Genomic DNA, 17,365 nt, shown 5'->3' on the forward strand with positions numbered 1-17,365 from the left:
TCTATGTAGACTTTTATGACAAGAAAAATAGTAATTGTGATGAAAATTGAAAGATGATGGTGAGAGAATATATGTAGTAATGTAGTTCATTTATTCCGACCAAGTTAAGTACATCAATGTGTCTGTAAAAACAACGAGAAGTTTCTTAGTCGGAATCTGTCGGGTCATTAAACTAAATGACTTTAGCGTTTAAATTTACTTAATACCTAAAATATATCATTATACTGTTTCGTTTAAACAAACTCGTGGTTCCACATGTCATTTCAATAGTTTTGTCTAAAACTAAATAAATCAGGTTTAGGGTATGTTTGACAAAACTAGCTGCAAGCGTTTAGCTGCAGGCGTTTAGCTGAAACTTTTTAAATGTATTTTAATTGTTTGGCAAAGTAGCTGGAGCTGTTATAAAATAAGTAAAATGACAAAAATGGACACTAGAAAAAATACTTAAATATCATTATTTTAGTTTAATAAAACATAGTCATTACCAAATAACCGAAAACATATATAATACTACTAATAACCGAAAACATACCTTGAAATACGACATGTATCTTTTGTCGTTCATGATTTGAGGTGGTATTAGTTGAAAAGTTGAATCTTTTGGTCTTATAATGTTGCGTACCAGACCTTGGAAACCTATCTCTACCAATTATCTCTACATAATCTGTATTTACCCTTTTTACTATGAGCAGAATACCATGAGGAGAATATATTATTACGTGGCCATGCATAAAATATATTGCTACATGGAGTATTTACGTGGGAGGTTTTATAATTATGGAAGGATAATTCGGTAAATAAGTTTGCAAACGCTATTCCATTTTCTTAAACGCTTGTTGAAGCAACGTTTGAGATTGGAGCTTTTTCACAATCCTAAAAGCTAGAAGCTCTTTTAAACAAACGGAGCTAAATATTAGTTAGGAGCTTTTTCATAAAAACTAAAAGTTAAAAGCTCTAAAAAGCTTCAAAAATCTCTTTGTTACGCCTTCTCGTAAAGCTTTTAGATTCCTTCAACAACTCAACTCATATATTATATTATATTATATATTATATTATATTAATAATATTATATATTATATTTATATTTATTCTGATGATTCATATATTCATATACATACACACCTCAATTATCGTCTATCTATCGTTACAATATATTAAGATCAATTCATCCTTTTATCAAAATATCAGCCTTTAATTATATAATCGATCTCGCGTTCGTTTCAATATCACCAAGGTTAGTTACCGATTCTTCGATTACTTTTAGGAATTGACATTTTCTAATTAAGTGTTAATTAAATTAATTAATAGTCTCGATGATTTGAATTCTGTTAATAATTACTTGTTAATTGATTCGAATTATTTTAATTCGATTCTGCTATTACTTCTCTAATCCGACACAGAGAGTTGATTTTAGGATCGGTTTAGCTTGTGATTAAATTTATTTTCAGATATCTTACGTGATCCGTTTGTGATTTATTAGATTTACATCGTTACTGTGTTGCTATGGTTCTCATAAACTATAGAAGATTCAATTGCTGTAATTTTGTAAAAGATGTTGGGAATCAAATACTAAATCTATTATCATTTTATGTATATATTAAATATATTAATATTAATATTTGTTATTTTTGTTGAAAATTTCAGAAATTTATGTATTTTTACCATTATAGAAGTGACCTACCTCTATGAATTTATTTTTATTAATTCGAAAATATTATGTTTTTTGATGATAACGAGAAGGGAGAGGCAAATTAATCATATTTTGATGGTAAAAAAACTTGGAAATTTTTGACTGACTTTTAGAGCCTAAATTAAATTTTCAGGCAGGATTTATAACCCATGGCGTCTTAATTTATTTTTATTTTTATTTTATTTTTTTAAAAACTTTTTCCTACCTATTGGCCGGAGGTCCGCTCGGAAGCAATCTCTCTATCCGTCGATCTCTCTATCCGACGAATAGAGAGATGACTTTCTTTACTTTTGAGAGTTTTTTAAGTGGATAAATGATTTGTCTTTATTCTCGAATAGGGAATGATTGTCTACATCTCATCTCCACACCACACCACGTATGTTGTTGTGCTGTGATGCTAATTAAGGTGTTAAAACCTAGATATTCTAAATTGATCTAACAATTAATTAGTTGAAATGAGAAATTTGATAACAATTAAATAGTTGAAATTTGATATAGTTAGGATATCCGTTTTCGTTATTTACTCTTAATAATGTTATAATCTTATATACATGATTCTTGTGCCATTGCTAATTAAGTCTGTTTTTCTTTTTCCTTTATTCTTTCAGATGTCATACTCAAGGAGATCAAGGTACGTGTATGTCTGTTTTTTAAATACAAAATACATATATGATATATACATCATACATATACATATTATCAAGGCAATTGTGTTTATTTACTTATTTACTTATTGTCTTGGTTTCAGGTATTCCCCCTCTCCTTCACCACCGCACAAACGTTACGACAGGTCTTTATCGAGGTCCAGATCAAGGAGTCTGTAAGTTTGCATTCATATCTTCACACAGCTTGATCACTCTTGAAGTTTAGTTGAATATAAGTGGTTTTTAATTGTAATTGAATGATCTGCAGGAGCTATGATGCAAGTGATGTTGAAAACCCTGGAAATAATTTGTATGTGACAGGTTTATCGCCTCGTATTACTAAGAGGGACCTCGAGAAACATTTCTCATCAGAGGGAAAGGTAATTCTTCAAGCTGTATATTGTAATTTATAATTAAATTAAGTTTAATGCGAGTACTATTATGTTTAGTATAGGGGATTAACTGTTTTCTGTTGATGTGAATGATAACAATCAACGTTGATATAATTGTGAATGTGTTTTGCCAGGTGGAAGATGTTCACCTTGTGATGGATCCTCGGACTCGTGAATCTCGTGGATTTGGGTTTATATCAATGTCTAATGTTAAAGAAGCGGATAGATGCATCAAGTACTTAGATGGGTCGGTCCTCGAGGGCCGTGTCATCACAGTCGAGAAGGTAAATGTTTCTAATTCCTACCGTTTCCTGCAATTTGCTAGTTCCTTTGTGAGCCTATATACGTACGGGTCGTTTGTTTTTAGTTGTTTGTAATTAAGTTTAAAACTTGTTTGCTATGCGGGTAAGATGTTGTATTTGACAGACTTTGGTGTGTATGTTGCAGCTCTTCATCAAAGTTCCAAACTAACAAATCACATCACAAGCAAATATCAGACTATCAACCCAAAGGGTTGTATATCTCACAATTCTTTTATTATTTTCGTGCATTTTATTCTTATTTTTAAATATTTGATGCTCCTACAAATTTTCTTGTCTGTTTTCAATACGGAAAGACTACAATGCGTAAGTTTTAATATTTTGGTTTCTCCAACTCATACCCTTCTTTCGAAACTGCAGGCCAGGAGACGCAGAGGCCGGACACCTACTCCAGGAAGGTATCTTGGACTGACGACTGTCCGTGGTATGTATCTGAACCATTATTAAATATATCTCATTGTTGAATATCAGTATCAGTAATGGTACTTATAATGGTACTTTTACTAACGTGTTATCTTTCTACAAGTTCCTTGTTGTACTTACGCTCATTGTTCATATAGGTCGTCGTAGATCTCGAACTTACTCTTCTACGAGGAGTCGTTCTCCATGCTACTCATCTGAAAGAGATAGGAGCAGAAGCAGATCATACTCTCCGTATTATAGTAGGCGGCGTCGTAGATCGTACTCTCGTGGAAGGTCATACTCCTCGCGTTCTAGCTCCCCAGATGAAACGCGCAGATCTTACACCCCAGATCGTTACTACAGGAGAAGCCGATACCGTTCTAGATCATACACCCCAGAAGACGGTTACTACAGGAGAACCCGATACCGTTCTAGATCATACAGCCCAGAAGACCGTTACTACAGGAGAACCCGATACCGTTCTAGATCATACAGCCCAGAAGACCGTTACTACAGGAGAACCCGATACCGTTCTAGATCATACAGCCCAGAAGACCGTTATTACAGGAGGAGCCGATACGACTCAAGGGACTATTCACCTGACTATAGACGATCACACAAGTACTACTACAGGGATTATGATTATTCACCTGTGTACAGGAGCAGGCGTTATAGATATGTTTCTCGTAGCGTTTCTTCTTCACCGAGGAGGCATTACAGGGGTTACTCTTCTAGCGTCTCCCCGGTTAGGTCAAGGAGAAGTATCTCGCAACGATCGCGAAGGAGCTCAAGGAGGAGTTACTCTCCAAGCGTATCCCCTGTTCGGTCTCCTTCAAGGAGCTGCTTAAGTAGGAGTGGAAGTGTCTCGAGGTCGCAGACTCCTAGGTCTGCATCGCTTGATTAAATCAAAATGTACGAGAACTTTAGTATGGTACGTGCGTATTAGTTTTAACTAGGTATGGACTTGAAGTGGGGCTACTATATGCTGTTTGATTGCCATCTTTATTTTAAACCAGTTTTTAAACTTCAACTTCGCTGTTCGGCTTGGATTTCTATGTCTATGCATTTTGGTTGTTGAACATTTGATCTGACAAGTTTATGTGAATTACCTTGAAACTTATATATGTTTGAAGCTAAACTTAAATCTGGTTTTGTGGGGTCTGTAATTTATGTCCACTGTGTATATGTTGAACAAGGTCTTGGTACGTATTCCAGCATTGATGCGTGTTTGAACCTAACAAATTTGGAACTTGAATAAATGGAAGAAATGTAGTTATTCATTCTAGGTTATAACATCTTATAGCGCATTTTCCTTAACTATGATACATATACAATATACATATAGAGATCTTTCTTTTATGTGCGTGTAATCCAGGTAACCTTTTAACAAAAAAAGAAAAAGAAAAAAATGTTAGGATCCTCTACACAAAACCTGTCAAGTTCGGTTCTGTCATACATTTGAGCAACCTGGTTTGCAGCTGCTGTAACCTCATTATACACTTGCTATATTAAATTAAATAATAGATCAAAACGTATATTTTTTTAATTTGTATGAGCCATTCTAGTCCACGGGACTAGTATGAAACTCCATCTAGTTTGAGTTTAAAAAGGACTTTTACCTGAGGCATAATTACAGAATGAAAATATGATTAAACACGAGAAGCGGTCAAATTTTTTATTCTTATTTAAATTATTTTAGTATACACTAAAGCATCATTTTTGCTCTAGTTGCTTAAAACAGTAGCTATATATACTTTACACACAGAACAATTTATTTAAAGCATTAATACTCCAGGCTAATCAAACCAGAAGAGCAAACATATTTTCAAATTTTGCTTCTAGTTCTAGAAAATAGCGAATTTCGTCCTTCAGCAATCACATCTCCTGTTGCTTTGTTCTTCACAACAACAAGAATTCCGTTATACGGCCCTTTTCCACCCAGAAGCTTTGAGCTAATCTCCAACTCATCCTGCCCAAAAATGTTCATTTTTAGAACATATGCGTGCGTGCAAACAACCCCATCACATACAAGGTTTCTATAACCCCGGTACCAAGCTGGCCCAATAACTTGTAAATCAATACAGATCAATAGTAGAAGTCGGGTTACCCCACAACCAAGTCTTATAACTTTTTTCATATCACGAGATGGCCTAGTGGTTGGCTCCTTGACATCCCGTCTCAAGCTCAAATCTCATTAGAAACATATCTTGGGGTGGCCATAAAAGGATCGGAAACATTCACGGATACCCGGTTAAGTCTCGTACATATAAATAAAAATACTCGCCCTCCCCGCTAACCTAATTTTTCAAATCATTTCCCCAAAATCTTTACCCAAAAAAAAAAGAAAAATCATTTCACCAAATAATTCAAGGGCGCACCACAACATATTAGACTTGTCCTATATTTTTTTTTCCTATTTTGAGTGGCTTGCTAGCCAATTTAGCTTCACAAACAAACCCAACTCTTCCAAATTTAATGCAACAAAATCAATATGGCAGACTCAATTCCTAATTGCTAAAGAGCCAATTAATAAAATCATGTAATGCAAACTTATTGAATTTTATCATTTTAAAATAGTTTACAATATCACATACCTTGCAAGTACTGAGTACTTGAACCTTTATGTTTTATGACGTGAAGGCCAATGACATTTCTTACACAACGAATATGCCCAAACGTACATACATGGTTGTAAAAGTCCCCGACTAGTCTCCAACGTCGATCAAAGTCATATTTATTATTTCAAAGTCGGATTTATTCGGTCGAAATAGGTTAAATACAGTCAAAAGTTGGTCAACCTCCTACTAGTCACTGACTTGTCCGATTGGTCCCTATAGGGCTTAGGCCCCGACTAGTAGGGGTACAATAAAAAATGCAAAAACATGTACAAAACTTACATTGAGCTTGGCAGTAGAAAGGTAAGAAATAGACATGTCCACTGATACAGTTATAGGTACATCTTTTAAATACAGCACACTCGCGCCAATCTCATCTACTAAACACGCAATTGCTCCAACAGCCAGATTTCCATCCCTATCCTGATTTTATTTCAGGGAAAAGAATAATCACATCAAAAGTCACAAATCTAATCTACGAGTGATCAACCAATCAGTATACTTCAAACCCAAAACAACGGTTTCAGTATAGATATGGAAAGCAAAAAAAAAAAAATGTAACAATAATAATACACGAAACTGATATTCGTGCTTCAGATACATATATACAATATATACCTTGTTATGATCTATCGAATTCGATTGAATTGGAGAGTTTAGGTTTTAGAGAGAGAAACTAGATCTTAGAGAGAGAGGACGCAAACATGAAATTAACAATCTAGAACATTCCACTAGATCTCTTGAACATGGAATATGACATCACTTATAATCGAAGGGGTTAGTGGGTATTTATAGCCCAATAAACCAGTCCCTTTACATTTTTTTGAGCGGCAATTTTGGCATCGAATCCTCTCATTTGTCACTCAAGCACCCGTTAGGAAGAAACTCCTCGCATCCATCGCGCAAAGCGTACCCGGAATGCTTTATGTTAACTGCTTGACCCGCACAGAGTGGATCAAAATATAATTTACATTTTTATTTTAGTCTTAACATACCTAAATATGTTGGGATTCTTATCCAATAAAAAAAGGAGTTGGGATTGCTAATTATAAATTATCTTACAATACATTGTGTTAGATCTTTGTTTATAAGTGTTTATTGATTACAAAAATACAAAGATAAGCCATGTTTAGAAGGGCAATCATAAATCAACCATCATTTATGATATATCCACTGTAACATTGTAGTTACCAAGTTGTACCATGCATAATGTCATTTGGGTTGGATTTATTAAAAATAATAGTGTATCAACTTTGTTTATAGAAGGATGTTTGGATTTGTCAAGATAAGCAATCTATCTATATATTCATATAAACCTCTAAAATGATGATATCATCATTTCACTAATTATTCTTTAGTTTTTTTAATCATGATGTCATTATTAATTAATTAATTAATTCTAATCAAAAAATACAAGATAAATAGCTATTTAAAGATAAAATACTCTATGACCATATGTAAAAACTTTAAAAAAATTGTACAATCTATTACAAAATATTCTATAAACACATGTACGAACTTTGAAGCATATTATACAACCTTCATATAATAATTGTATTTTAATTTTTTTTTAAATTTCAAGAGACATTTGTTATTACTAATAATTATTATTAAAATTATAAATACTCAAATTTTAAGCAAACTTTATTATTATTGTTGTTTATTATTATAATTATAATTATAATTATAATAATATTATTGTTATTCAAATATAGGTTCTCTTTACGGGATTAATTACGTTACGTATGTATGCGAAATACATGTCTTAATAAAAGGTTATAATGTAGGCTTTTATGACAAGGAAAATAATAACCGTGATGCAAATCGGAAAGGGGTGGTGGCCGGTGGGAGAATAAATGTAGCTCATTTATTCAAACCAAGTTAAGTAAATCAATATATTTTTAAAAACAACGACAATTTTCTTAGTCGGAATCCTTGGTTCCACGGGTCATTAAACTAAATAACTTTTGCATTTACAATCACTTAATATCTAAATATATCATTAAACTGTATCATTTAAATAAACTCGTAATTTCAAGGGTCATTTCACTAGTAGACATATAAACAACCAAATAAGCAACCCCAAAACATCAAGAATTTAGAACATGCCTAAACATTGGTGTCAAACATTTAATCACTTCGGACCTTTTTTATTGTGCATGTATATCATTCGTAAGTCATAACCATGCCTGACCAAGGAATCCCAAACTCTTTATAAGACTCATATGGGTTTGTCTAAGACCCATACGGGTCTTAGACAAATAAAAAACATGAGTCCATTTAGTCTAAATCCCTAAAGCTCAATAAATAGAGACAGGTCCAACGGATCTTGTATAGGAGTCCAACGGGTCTTGCGTAGATAACACGAGTCGAGCTGTGTAGTTTTCTTCCATTTCAAGATTCATTTTAGCGTTTCAATTCTCACTTTTGCGTTTCAGTTTCAGTTCTTAGTTTCGCGTTTCAGTTTCAGTTTCGCGTTTCAGTTTCAGTTGCGCGTTTCATTTTCAGTTTTCAATTTCGCGTTTTCGTTTTCAGTTTATTCAGTCTCACGTTCCATTTTCAGTTTCACGTTTCTGCTTTCAGTTTCGCGTTTCTATTTCAGTTTCACTAGCGTTTCAGTTTTCAATTTCGCATTTGGGTTTCAGTTTTCAGTTTCACGTTTCAGTTTTCTATTTCATGTTTCGGTTTTCAGTTTCGCTTTTCAGCTTTTGGTTTCACTTTCCACTTTCAGTGTTCGATTTTACTTTCAGTTTTCAGTTTCGCGTTTCAGTTTCAGTTTTCAGTGGCGTTTCAGTTTTCAGTTTCGCGTTTCAGTTTTCAGTTTTGCGCTTCAGTTACATTTTTCCGTATCGCGTTTCAGGTTTTGGTCTCACTTTTCATTTTCGTGTTTCAGTTTCGATTATCAGTTTTGCGTTTCAATTACGCATTTCAGTTTCAGTTTTCTGTTTTACGTTACTCGTTTCAGTTTTCAAATTCACGTTTCAGTTTTATTTTTTCAGTTTCGCGTTTCAGTTTTCAGTTTCCCATTTTAGTTTTGCGTCTCAGTTTTAGTTTTGCGTTTCATTTTCGCATTTCAGTTTTCAGTTTCAGTTTCCAGTTTCGCGTTTTAGTTATCAGTTCCCAGCTTCGTGTTTCAGTTTCGGTTTTTAATTTCGTGTTATTTTACATATTTGCGTTTCAGTTTCAGTTCCGCGTTTCAGTTTTCATTTTCAGTTTCGCGTTCCTGTTTTGTGTTTCGGTTACAGTTTTTCAGTTTCGTTTTTCATTGTCGCGTTTCAGTTTTCAGTTTCATGTTTCAGTTTTAGTTTCGCGAGTTATCGTTTTTCAGCTTTATGTTTAAATTTCAGATTTTAGTTTCCAGTTTCAGTTTTCAGTTTCGCGTTTTAGTCATAAGTTTTTAGCTTCGTGTTTCAATTTCAATTTTCAGTTTCTTGTTTGTTTATATGTTTGCGTTTCAATTTCTAGGTCCGCGTTTCAGGTTCAGTTTTAAATTTCGCGTTTGTGAGATTTTTATTTCATTTTAAAAATTTTAGGGCAAAAATTGGGTCTAGACCCAAACCCGACCCGACCCGACCCAATTAAGTTCGACCCATTTAGGTCCATTAAAAAAGCCCGACCCATTTAAGTTCGACCCAAATCCGTTTGGGTCCGGCTCAAACCTGACCCGCTTGTCAGGTATATACTCAAGTCATAACACACATATCATAGCCGTGTTTACCGGCTTATTAAGATAAACTACTAAGATTTGTGAAAAAACAAAACCCAACGAGCTCATCTTGTTTGGCTTATTATATCTCTCAAGCTGTTAAATTTAACTTCATTTTTTATTTATTTAAATTTCAATGAAAACGTATATAATTTAATACAAACACCTCTTGTCAACTGAAAATACATAGAAACACTTTTTTCCCCAAAATTGAATTTGATTATATCAAGAATTGAGTAAAAAGAAGAAAGTATGAATTAAGTAATGGGATGGATGTTGTTACTAACAGTAAGGCGAGGGGGAACTGTGAAAGAGCAAGAGACGAAACCGGGTTGGAATCGGTCAACTCGTATTCCTTTGATGCTGAATTCTTCATAGAAGCTGTGTAAAGCTTCAGGTGGTTGGGGAGGGATGCTAAGTCCGGTGACTCGGTCGGCATCTGACTGAGTTACTCGGAGATGTTCTAATGCATTCTTTTTCTCCATTGGCTAATCTTTGTCTTATGTGTTTATTTGTCAAACGCAAATCCCTTGCTGATTCTCATAAATTAACCATCCAACATAACCGATTTATTTATTTTATTTGTATTTTAATTTTGGGAAAAAATAAAATAAAAAATCAAATGGATAAATCCAAAGATGTAAGTTTGATAAAACCGAATGATTAACCGCTTAATTGTTAATATTATGAATGATTTAAAATTTTTGAATGGAATTGTTTTTGAATGAAAAAAAAACATATTTGATAAATGTTAAACTATTGATGGTGTCAAGACTTTTCATAAAGGAGGTCAGGGGCCCTGAGCCGCAAAAATTTTCCTTGAAGTTACCCGCTCATTTCAAAGGTCTCTGAGGTCTCGATAGTATTGTGTTCGAGCCTAACCCGAATGCCCATATGGATTCGCTCGTCACGAGCGACATGACTGTAATGTTCGTCTCAGAAATTGATCGGGTGAGTGGGTCCGACATTGTGTTCGGACCCCGTTATTGAATCTGAACCGATGTTCAAAAAAATTGTTTGATAATCATTTTTAATGAACAAAATAAATGAATGATGCCTTTTAAAAAGAAAAAATAAATAAAAATGTGAATGAATAATGTAAAATAAACTTATTAATTTATTGCACTAATATAAAAACAATATATTAATTGTTTAATAAGTGTTCATATATAAATTAAAATTGATTTATTACTTAATGGTTAAGATAGTATTTCACTTTGAATTATTCAATACTGAATGTTCAACCATTCAGTACTTTGGGCGTGTTTGGTATACAAGCTTCTTGGAGCTTATGGGAGCTTATCGGAGCTTGAGCTTATAATTTAAATAAGCTCCAAGTCATAAGCTTTGTTTGGTAGACATAAAGAGTAGAGATTATGAAAATCATAAACTCTTAAAAAATAAGCTACTTCTAGTAGCTTATGAAAAAAAAGTAGAGCTTATGAACTAGAAAATAAGCTCCAGCTAGTTTACCAAACACTTATAAAAAATAATAAGCTCCAACTACCAGCTTTAAAAATAAGTTCCAGCTCCAGCTCTAGTCCATAAGCTCCAGATCCAGTTATAAGCTCCAGATCCAACTAGTTTCATCCAAACATACCCTTTGTGTCATTCAGAGATAAAAAATAAACGTGTTAGATGTTGAACGATTCAGCATTCAATGCCGAACTATTTAATTAAAATGTAATTAAGCGCACACTTACATAGTAATTCAGGTCTTAACAAGTCTTATTTAATATGTCCAACGATCCAATTGATTCACCTTGTGAATTGAACTCGAACTATATTGACGATCACCAACTAAAATAATTGACAGATTAAAAACGGCGTCTTCACACAACTCGAACCAAGAGATTCACTAAAATTCAATCGCCAATTTGTAGTTAATGACGAGAACATGTGACAATATGATGAAAACGAAAAACACCGAACACCTAAACAAAACAAATGATGAAACCACCATGCACGGATGACATTGAAAACAATTCACAAAACCCAAATCTCAAAATAATCGACACCTTGAACCTGCAACAATGGAGCTGTTATACATATAGTACCTGAAACGAATTTAGATTAACAACTAAACGAATCATCATACAAATAAATATGAAGTAACATGTTCATACCTGATCCGAATCAAAAGGATATTACCATGAACAACAAAAGGTTGAGCCGAGGCCCGTGTTTGAAACGGTTCCCTTAAAACAGATTCGCCGTCTACACGTCATCTGTTTTCCAGGGTACAACGGCCAAAGCTGTGTACAGCCGGAATTGAATGATTGCCTGAAAATGCAGAGATAATTGTGTGTGTTTCTCTTGGTCGTAGATGTATTACAAAATGAGGAATATTGTGTATATTTATACACCAAAATTATAACTATTACACCTAATGCATTAAATGACAATTATCAATACCGTAAATATTGATCTCAAATGTCAACTAATTAGCATTAATTGTGCCTTGATTTATGGGATTTTGATTCTTAAGGAACTGGGTCAAAACAGATGGGTTATAGGTCAAACTCAACCCACTTTTGTTCCTTTAATCAAGCATTAAACTCCTCACTTTGTAACACGATATCTCATTCACCACTATATAACTTTGGACACATAATATACCCTTGTCAAAAGCAACGTAGTCATATAAAATATTACTCATAAATATCTTATATATGTATACATATTTAGGTCCAAAGTTTAAAAATTTTGCATTAGAAAAGTAATATTTTCCAACAATCCCCCACATGAATAGATATCGATCTGTAACACACAAATACATACTGCATTTTCAACAGTTGAGTCATGCACATGATAGGTAGGTGTTACCCTTTGAACCTTCCCTTATGAAACATACTTAGTCTCCTGGCTCTCAGTAGACGCGATGTCCTTGAACTGATCTGTCGCTTGTGTAGACGACAATACATTTCACACATGACTCTCCCTGACAATTTCAACTCCTCATAGTCGTGTTCATTATGGTCCTGAACACTAGCCTGGTTCTACGAGAGCTTTAGGAATTGTGCCCAATAATTCCTTTCGAAGCGACCCCACTTCTCTCTCACATTGGTGATTTCATAAAGATCTACCACCACCTTATGAGTATCTTTAGAAATCATTAAAAGCCTAATGCTTAACCTTACATCACTGTCAAAATTGGTTATAGGAATGGACTAGGAAGCTTAATAACTCCCTTATATGATTTAAGAAGTTTAACAACTCCTTCACAGTGACCTCAGTTTATATAATTAGGTTGTCCTATTGAACCCAGATCTTGGGATCTCCAGTCAACTGGGTTAGGTTTCCTTCATATAAACTATCATTTCAAGGGCTTTAGTCTCATTCCACAACATAATCTCTTCTCAACCCTCATGGTTGTCGGATCCGAAATGTTATCATTTAACTTCAAAAAGTTAACTAAGATAACCTACACAAAGATTAGTTGTTCTACTGTAATGATATTGACTATGTCAATCTTAATTACTAATCATTAGCTTAAATAGAATCATAGCATCAGCTAAATTCTTATCACTTTCTATCCAATGAACCATTTTATCATGAATCATGAATTAATATCAAAATGCAAGACACCCCCACATTTTGTGTACATTTTACACAACTAACAAGGTTACTACTTATCCTTTCAAAGCTTCCCCCACATGTCTTGCAATTTGATGTAAATTTCAACAATAATCATATAATTCAAATATGATTGTAATCAATGATGCGATAGATTCCCCCACATGAGATTTACATCTTATGTGTTCCAGATTTTAACACATTCGAAGCAATTCTTAGTCATATTCTAGGCTTGGCCTAGAGATGTCAAAATTTGAAAACTTAACAAGGTTTTCGCAATCAATTGCAAACCTCTAATTGAATTCCATATATAATGAAAATAATCCACATCATTGTTGTTACTAATTTGGTTTTACAATATACCAAATCCTTCTATACTGAATGAAACACTGATTTTGTCTTAACATAAATTCCACACAATGGGATATTCGTTGTTAATTGATCTCTGCAGGTGATCATCATTAACAAGTCTAAGTCTAGCATGCTATAGACTTCAAGACCAAATCATGAGAATAGAAGATGCATCATTCTAATTCTCCATAGCAATTCAAACAAGGAATCTCAAAACATGTCCCTTGTATCATGACAAAATCCACTTGAGACAAAGACATCATCCTGAGTGTCTTATAAATAATGTCTTTTATCAATCATTCAGTCTCACTTCAATCATATGAATAATGATATTCCAAATATGAAGGAAGTTCCTTTAATTCTCCATCAAAAGAATTTCTCTTGGACTTCTTTAGAGTCCTTATCATATAATTCAATTTATCATCACAAGATAAACCGAATTAATTTCAACATCATAATCTTATGATGTTCACTCATAAATGGTACATATAATTATTTATTATAATATTGACCTCTTAATGCCAAGTCACTTATAATGTATTTCGATACTTAATCGGACCCTCAAGGTATAAATTTCTACCACAGAGATATTAATCTCGTTAGGCTCTACATTATAGTGTCGTATTTTTAATTCATACATAAATTTTCTCATATTATGACATATCCTCAAGCCATGTCATTCACATTAACGTGCATCTTGGAATCACACATTTGAATAACATCCTGCTAAATGTATTAAAATATGGTCCAAGTCATATAATGACATAACTAAGTTCTCTATTTCAATTAGTGTCATGACATAATTTAAAAAACAATACATTTCAAATCATTCTTTTTACTCCGTTAAAATACAATTATATAGAGGGGAACACAATTTCATTGTTTAAATCTCTTTTATGAAACGTGCTAGGTTTATATTTACATGTTAACAAGTATATATCTGATCTATAAATCAAAATACTAACTCATTTCAAGTTTGATACTCAATTAAAATTTTAACGGATACAAAATTATCTTCATGACAATCTATAAAGAGAAACCTCAAAGATCGCAAAATGTCCTTAACACTTTCACAAGATATACCAAATGCATCCGCAACATGAAATGACCCAACATGTCATTTCGCACTCATAATGTATATAAACTATTTCACATAGTTTTCACAACGACCTCTCAAGTTGGAGATCCCGGCATCCACGGTCTAAACTATCAACAATAAATTATATAGTTATTCTGTTAAATAGTTAACAAACTATATCACTATTAAGTAGTTGGTTGAATATTTCTTGTTAACTATTTTTTTAAAGTAGGTACAAAACCTTACATTTTGAATACAATTATATTCCAAAATTACAAAGGTACTAAACCTTATAATTTGAATACATATTTCAAAACCAAAAAAGGTACAAAACCTTATGTAACAAATTATTCCAATAGTAAAGTCCGTAAACTCATATGCCAACTTGTAAACATATTTTAATATAATGTTTTCCATAAGAAAATAAACACAATGTGTAGAAAGTTACTCCACACATTTAAAGTTTATTAGAACACGCTAATAAACGATTTCGCTTTCCAAAAGTCAATCATATTCGTAGAAACAAACTCTACATCAAATCATTGTTTAGTCAAAAATCAAACTTATTTTCCATCTTTGTTGAAAGAAACTCTACAAACGATGGATTTGTCGCAAGATTAAATTTAAAATCATTTTATACGTAGAAACAAATTCACTCTACAAACATTTTCCATACCCAAATTACCTAAAAATTTTCTAATCTCAATAATATGGGTATACACAAACTTTACACCCAAATATTTATTTGTGCAAAAATATTTACCATATATACAAATAAAGTTACTGTAACTTATTTCGCACACTGTACAAAAGCATTCTACAAAGAATTACGATATGGTTTCCAAATAAAACAAACCGTTTTAAAATAATGAAAATATTTATGACATATTTTCCTCTTTCACTAGAATCGTATAGACATTGACATTACATAATCCATCATTTATTATAAAAAAAAGGAAGTTATATATTCTTTTCCATAAATATATCATTGATACACCAATCAAAATTTGTTTAAGAAAACAAATACGTAATAACATAAACAACTAAATCTTTGTTTCAAAATAACATTTTATCGATACTTAAATGTTAATTAATGACATAATAAGTAGCTGTTATTTATATTCATGTTTTCTTGTCATTCCTCATACAATATGAAAGGACCCGTTCATATACATTATAAACGATTCACAATAGTTGATTACATCGCGAGGTATTGGACCTCTATATGATACATTTTACAAACATTGCATTCGTTTTTAAAAGACAAACTTTTTTTTCATCTAAAGTTGACGGCATGCATACCATTTCATAATACATTCAACTATAATTGACTTAATAATAATCTTGATGAACTCAATGACTCGAATGCAACGTCGTTCGAAATATGCCATGAATGACTCCAAGTAATATCCTTAAAATGAGCTAATGCACAGTAGAAGATTTCTTTAATGCCTGAGAATAAATATGCTTTAAAGTGTCAACCAAAAGGTTGGTGAGTTCATTAGTTTATCATAATCCATCAATTTCATAATTTTAATAGACCACAAGATCCTCATTTCTCATAAATATCATTACACTCACAAGTGTATAAAATCCATTCGTATGATGAACACCTGGTAACCGACATTAACATAATGCATATAGAATATCCCTCCCATACTAGCAAGTATGCCATAAATATTGACAATCGCAATCACCATTTAAATCGAAGTACTAAAGCATTCCAAATTCCAGAATGGGGTTTGTTAGGCCCATAGATCTATCTTTAGGATTCGCGTCAATTAGGGGCCATTTCCCTAATTCTTAGGTTACCAGACTTGAAGGGGCGATATTCGGTATAGTAATCCAACCATACAATGTAGTTTCAAGTACTTGTGTCTATTTCGTAAAACAATTATAAAAACGGCGCATGTATTCTCAGTCCCAAAAATATATATTGCAAAAGCATTTAAAAAGGGAGCAAATGAAACTCACAATACTATATTTTGTAGTAAAAATACATATGACGTCATTGAACAAGTGCAATGTTGGCCTTGGATTCACGAACCTATATTAATTATATATATTTATATGTTTGATCAATTTCTGTCTAACAATTTAAGCCAAGTCGTAGTGTATCACAGTCCTAATGCTCGAGACTAAATATGCAAAAGTCAACAAAGTCATATTGACCAAAATGTCTTCCAAAATTTATACATGATTATTATATAGTTTTAAATATAGTCATTTTATATATTTAAATATTTTTAACAGATTTTATTAAAGTAAATAATATAGTTCTTTTATTAATAAATAAAATTTTATATTAAAATTTATATAATAAAAATATACTTTTATATATCTTAAGTAATAAAATTTATAAAATTCATTTAATATCATAAAAATAATATAATAGGTATTATTAATGTAATTATTTTATACGTAGTAAAATATCTTTGTATCATATATTTATTTGATAAAATAATATTTATAATAATAATAATAAGTAAAAGTCGTATTATTTTGTAATAATTATTATTATTCTACTAATAAAAATAATAATAATTATATTTTCTAAAAATGATAAAATGATAATTTTTATTAATAATAGC

At 32.3% G+C, this 17,365-nt stretch overlaps 2 protein-coding genes across 5 annotated transcripts; one reads left to right on the forward strand and one right to left on the reverse strand.

The window, feature by feature from the left end:
* Nucleotides 1–1,089: 1,089 nt before the first annotated feature.
* On the forward strand, nucleotides 1,090–4,478 carry LOC139898634 (uncharacterized). 4 transcript variants are annotated; one of them, XR_011777087.1, is made up of 8 exons: nucleotides 1,090–1,234; nucleotides 2,299–2,321; nucleotides 2,439–2,510; nucleotides 2,603–2,714; nucleotides 2,861–3,010; nucleotides 3,174–3,239; nucleotides 3,407–3,470; nucleotides 3,607–3,681. XR_011777087.1 is itself a non-coding variant. In XM_071881386.1 (8 exons), exons 3-8 carry the CDS (start codon nucleotides 2,299–2,301, stop codon nucleotides 4,350–4,352), a joined length of 1,167 nt encoding a protein of 388 aa, XP_071737487.1. In that variant the 5' UTR covers nucleotides 1,118–1,148; nucleotides 1,181–1,234; the 3' UTR covers nucleotides 4,353–4,478. The 4 variants fall into 4 exon arrangements, 1 of the variants encoding a protein (XP_071737487.1); XM_071881386.1 differs by lacking the exon at nucleotides 3,174–3,239 and having other exon boundaries at nucleotides 1,118–1,148; nucleotides 1,181–1,234; nucleotides 3,607–4,478; XR_011777086.1 differs by having other exon boundaries at nucleotides 3,174–3,470; nucleotides 3,607–3,691.
* Nucleotides 4,479–5,088: 610 nt separating this feature from the next.
* On the reverse strand, nucleotides 5,089–10,309 carry LOC139898635 (uncharacterized). Its single transcript, XM_071881387.1, has 3 exons — nucleotides 10,057–10,309; nucleotides 6,346–6,486; nucleotides 5,089–5,417 (listed from the first exon to the last, which is right to left on the reverse strand). The coding sequence occupies exons 1-3, from the start codon at nucleotides 10,252–10,254 to the stop codon at nucleotides 5,274–5,276; spliced, it is 483 nt and encodes a 160-aa protein (XP_071737488.1). The 5' UTR covers nucleotides 10,255–10,309; the 3' UTR covers nucleotides 5,089–5,273.
* Between the last annotated feature and the right edge of the window lie 7,056 nt (nucleotides 10,310–17,365).

The sequence above is a fragment of the Rutidosis leptorrhynchoides genome, chromosome 3 (genome assembly GCF_046630445.1).
Source record: "Rutidosis leptorrhynchoides isolate AG116_Rl617_1_P2 chromosome 3, CSIRO_AGI_Rlap_v1, whole genome shotgun sequence".
NCBI classification, from domain to species: domain Eukaryota; kingdom Viridiplantae; phylum Streptophyta; class Magnoliopsida; order Asterales; family Asteraceae; genus Rutidosis; species Rutidosis leptorrhynchoides.